This window comes from Morone saxatilis, unplaced genomic scaffold, assembly GCF_004916995.1.
Source record: "Morone saxatilis isolate NCDOM2014 unplaced genomic scaffold, NCSU_SB_2.0 Contig22, whole genome shotgun sequence".
NCBI classification, from domain to species: domain Eukaryota; kingdom Metazoa; phylum Chordata; class Actinopteri; family Moronidae; genus Morone; species Morone saxatilis.
The window spans coordinates 26,167,747-26,172,892 of record NW_023339785.1 but is presented as its reverse complement, the minus strand read 5'-3'; the positions used below and the strand labels follow the sequence as shown (position 1 = coordinate 26,172,892).

The window sequence follows — 5,146 nt, the reverse complement described above, 5'->3', positions numbered from 1 at the left end:
GATAGATAGATAGATAGATAGTCTGTTAACTCGCTGCTTATTGTGTTAGTAGAATATTAGTTGGCTCTTGTCTCAGTCATTATAAAGCACTTATATTAAAGGCTTATTCTACAACTACTGGGCCATTAAGAGTTGTCCCTCAGTAACTTCCTCATTACTGCTTATTGATAGTAAGAAAGGAAGCTCTGTAAACAGCAGACTATACACTGAAACCATAAATATACGTCAAAATATTTAGGCTGTGGTGGATTTCAAAGGTTAACAAACAGTTCAAAAACATAAATAAATTATTATAATTATTATTACATATTACATATATTGTTTTATCTATTATTGCTTATTCTGTATATTGTTATTGATGGTGCTCTGGTTAGTGTTTGATTCCTGGTGTTTTAAATCACTGTGTAAACCAGATTTTAAAAGAAACTATATAAATAAAGTTTATTATCATGAAGAACCTTCAGTAACATCACTGATAAAATCACTCAATGCTCCTTTAGTGTGAAGAGGATTTCAGAAACCTCCCAGCAGGTGGCGATATGAGCTGATAAACACTGATATTAAACAGTTTAGTTCTTCATTTACATTCACAATCATGATATGACTGTAAAGGAGAGAAAGAGCTGATCTAAACTGAAAATGTGTTTTTTCTTTTACCTTCAGTGGAAGAGAAAGAACGACTCATTCACAATGAATCAAACCTTCGAAACCTGTGGTCACATCAGTCTGCTCTTGGATTAAAGCACTTCATCAATCATCAGCCTCACCTTTCTGGACTTTGTCACAGAGCAGGTAGACCTCCTCTCCTCCGCTCACGCAGCCAGCGGTTCGATCCATCCTCACGATCTTCAGGTTGGAGGCGTTGGGAGCCTCTGAGGGAACAAAGAGAGACACAGCAGGTCGGTCAGTGGACGCTGTTCAACTCCACATCTTAATCTTATGTTTAAATTTGTCCTCATCAACCTCTAGAAGTTCTTTAAGGACTCCTGGAACCTTCTCAAGGATCTGAAGAAGTTCTACCAGGGTTCCCACTCTTAAAGAAATCATTTTCCAGAAGTTTTCTTGACACTACAGGACAGCACTCGCTCAAAAACTTGTCAATACTAAACAACACAATTATTTAATGACGCAGGTTAATGATGAAGTGTCTCAGGTTCATTACAGATAGGAGGTCAGAGTTTATGACACACACTGCATTTATTCGCTTTAGCGGAAAGTGTTTTTTTTAACACTTAACATCACTGTGAGTGTTTTTATGAACTACGATAACAAGACATTTTTCCACTGTGCTTTTTATGAGAATTCTGCTTCAGAACAAATAGACTCAACTCTAAAAGTTTGCTCCACGTCTGGTTAACCTGCTCTGAAGTGTCATACTGCAGGTTCCCACCAACGGTCGAGTTTCAAACTAAATATGTAGGACAACAGAGATTATTTCCAGGATACTTGGTCATTTTAATCAATTTCCAGGTGTTTCTATGACAGGAAAACTAGTCTCCAGAAAGAAGTTTTCCAGAAAGTGCAGGAATCAAACTGTGACCTTTAAACCTTTAAGTCTGGTCAGATCTCCTTCCTGCTCTCCAGAGGACGAACCCTTTACATTTTAAAGACTAATTAATGACCTTTCCTGTAGACTGGTCAGTATATGTTCAGTAAATATCAGTATATTTGTTTCAGACTGTGCCTGTAATGAACGATGCAGCATCTAACTGAACAGAGAAAATCTTTTCACAAAACATTCAGTAAAAAGTGGAAGCAGGAGATTCAACAAACAGAAATCTCCAGTTTGAGTATGAATCTAAAGTGAAAGTTCAGAAGGATCCTGAAGTGCTGAGCGGGTTTCAGTCCTCTGAGAGGAAGCTGCAGCGTACGGAAACCAAACCAGCAGGAAGAGGGAAATGAAACCAGGCGGCCTGACACGACTTCACAATAATCCTCGTCGAGATAGAGTCGACTGCAGAGGGTGTGATAGCAGAGCTCAACAACCAGAGCTACAGTTGCAGAAAACCCAGAGTGGAAACTAACACCATCACCGTTCTCATGCTCTCTGACGGCTTTACAGGGGTACCGGACAAAATGAGACACAGTCACCGTCTAATGCAACAGCACACTGACTGAGGCCATTGGAAACTCACAGATGCTGGTTGAGTGTACAGATTCATTCAGTGCAACAAACATGTGACTGGACTGTTATACCAGCCATCATGGTTCAGTAAGCAGCACTGGTTCATCACAGTCCTTTGGATCAGAGTTCAGCTCACAGCAGACATTTTAAAACTTATGTCCTCTAATGAAACACAATCAGAACCATAAAATACTGAGCAGAGTTGCTTAAAAAGCTTCTACATAAAGTATTTTACGATACAAATATTTAGGGCTGATCCCTAACAGTCGACTGAACCGTCTCGTCTTTCCATCAACTGCATTCAGGAGCTGCTCCTCGTCAACGAGACCCAAGTATCAGAGGATTGTTGCAATATGGACCTTTTCTCTTTTAAAGGGGGGGGAAGTCTCTTACCGCTGGACTGCTGCATATGCTAACTGTACTAGCTGCTATTAACTAGTAAGCGGTCCTATTAGCTGTCTGTACCCGGACTGGAAGCTGGAAGGCCGGGGGGAGACTAGCGTCTAGACTAGGAGCAGGGACCCAGCAGGGAATACTGCCGGGGAGCAACATGCTGGTTCAGACATCAGAGTCAAATATGAAACTGAGCGGGGAAATGAAACTTGGTTCATGTTTCATTGTGGTTTTATATATTCTAAATCAATAAAACAGATTTTACTCTCAGGTAGTGCCCACACAGCTGGCAGAGTTGTAAATATCAACTCATTTCAGTTGCACCGTTTGAACCCGTCATAGACGGACTTTAAACCAGTTCCAGCAGTAAATGAGCGAGATGGATGTGTAACGGGGTTCAGACTCACTGCTGTCGTAGATCGGTTCGGACACAACGGGCTCGAGTCTTCTGGAGAACCCTCCGTCGCTGTCAGGGAGGAACGCTGTGAACATGAGCCGCACCACACTGAGGTCCATGTCTTTAGCCTGAAGAGCCGCTGCACTGCTGATCACACTGCGCTGGTGGTCTGAAGGCAGAGAAAGAGACAGACATACTTTATTGATTTTAAAACAACATGAGAAACAATAATATTAAGACTGGAACAGAAAATAAAGGAAATGGTGGACAGTTACTCAGATAAGATGACAGACACCCAAATCATCATCAAGTCTCAAAAAATGTTAAAGAGCAGAGACGATAATATTTAACAGATACAATCTCACTTAATTTTCTAAAACTTTCCCCAGATTTTTTAAAAATGCCTCATTAACAAAAATGTGTCCTTTTAAGGTCTGAAACTTTAACGGGTCCTCACAAAGATACAGGTACAAGGACGGACACACACACACACACACACACACTGAGCACTGACCGGTGAGTTCTCGGGGGACGCGGACTTCCCCCTGCAGGGCGTCGATCTCGTGGTGGATGGAGACTCCACAGTTGTACCCCATCCTGAAGGCCTCGATCATCCTCTCCTCCAGAGTCTTCGCCACGTTCTTCTTCGTCACATGAAGGATGCCCAGGTTTGGAAAACTGACAAAATAAACACACCTGTGAGCCTCACACCTGACAGCTCTACTGGTTTACTGGGTCTGTAGTGGTTTACTGGGTCTGGACTGGTTTACTGCACTGTGTGAGGCCTGCAGACCTGATGGTGGAGTCTTTGGGCTGGAGGTCGGCGATGCAGATCCCTTTGTCGCACTGTTTTCCCACCAGACTGTGAGCGTGAAGCTGAGGGATGGGGGTCAGCGCCGTCACCAGCTGGACCACCACCCGGGCCAGACCCTGGTAGTTACTGATCTGAAACACACACACACACACACACACACACACAATGAATCTCATGAGAATAGTAAAAAAAATAGATGATAAATATTAAAAAAAAGATTAATAGAAGATACAACATTTCAGAGTATTGCATTTCAGAGAAGGTCGGTTGCACAAGAGTCCTATTAAGGCTACGCCCATTGATGACATCACCATGACATCACTCTGTCAGTTCATGACTGATTTAACTCCTGATAAGGAAAAAGGAAAAATCTCCTCACAAGCATAGATGTTACCATTGTTACCATATGAGCTTAATAAAATCACATATCTACTATCATACAGGTACATTTTATAAAAACGTCCCCAGTTTTCTAAAAGAAACATTCTCACTTTACAAAACAATTTCCTCACTTTACAAATGTATCTTCACTTCCTCAAAACGTCTCCAGTTTTCAAAAAAAATTATATATATTATATAATAGTGTCCGTGTTCTGTGGTCCATCTGCAACACAAATTAACTAAATGTGTCCACATAACAAGTGGGCCGAGACCCTCCTTTTCAGAGGGTTTTAGTCTAGTTGTCCAGTTTTATTGAACCACAGAGGTCAAGAGGTTTGACTTTATGAGAGCAGAAGGCTTCAAACAGGAAAAGTATCTCTGACAGTGATGAAAGATCAGAACTCCCAACGGCAAAACTCCCAAATAATGAAATCAAAGTCAAACTAAATTAATCAGTTCCAACAGTAAAACAGCAGAAGACATGAACACATCCTCTCACAATAATGTGCAGTAGTGAATTATATCATTTACTTAACTTGTAAACTTCTGGTACCGTAGTGCTTTACTTAAATACATTTCAGAGGGAAATATTGTACTAACTGGAGAATCAATAGGAGAGCTCCTGAAAAAAGTTTTATCTCGTAGCAGACGATAAGAATTTATATACATGTTATCATGTGTCATCTGCCGCACACTGTCTAGAAATAAATGAAGATCAGTTCAAAGGGCACATTCAGTGAAGGAAGTCTGGCGTGGAAACTCTGAACTACGGGATGAATGATGAGATAAACCTCTGTCAGGTCACAGAGGTTAGATCGGACTCATATTGAAGCTGTTTGGAGTTTTTGGGGTTTCTCAGTTTTCTCTGCTGTGGTTCAGAAACACTTTCTCCTGACAGAGATGAGTCAAAGTGTTCTTCCATCACAGTGACACCAGACATCATCAGCAGAGACACTCACAAACTCCACTCAGAAATACTGACTTTACTAAAGAGAGAGGACACGAACATGTGTTTTTATCTTTAGCCCAAAAAACG

The 5,146-nt window shown here is 41.2% G+C and overlaps 1 protein-coding gene across 1 annotated transcript in view; it reads right to left on the bottom strand.

Moving 5' to 3' along the window:
• LOC118333396 (nuclear factor NF-kappa-B p105 subunit-like) overlaps window positions 1–3,860 on the bottom strand; it is a gene marked incomplete at its 5' end in the record, with an annotated part of 12,954 nt that extends 9,094 nt beyond the window's left edge. The window contains 4 exon segments of the mRNA XM_035669002.1: window positions 768–872; window positions 2,926–3,084; window positions 3,430–3,593; window positions 3,709–3,860. Coding sequence (XP_035524895.1) covers window positions 768–872; window positions 2,926–3,084; window positions 3,430–3,593; window positions 3,709–3,860 — 580 coding nt within the window.
• Between the last annotated feature and the right edge of the window lie 1,286 nt (window positions 3,861–5,146).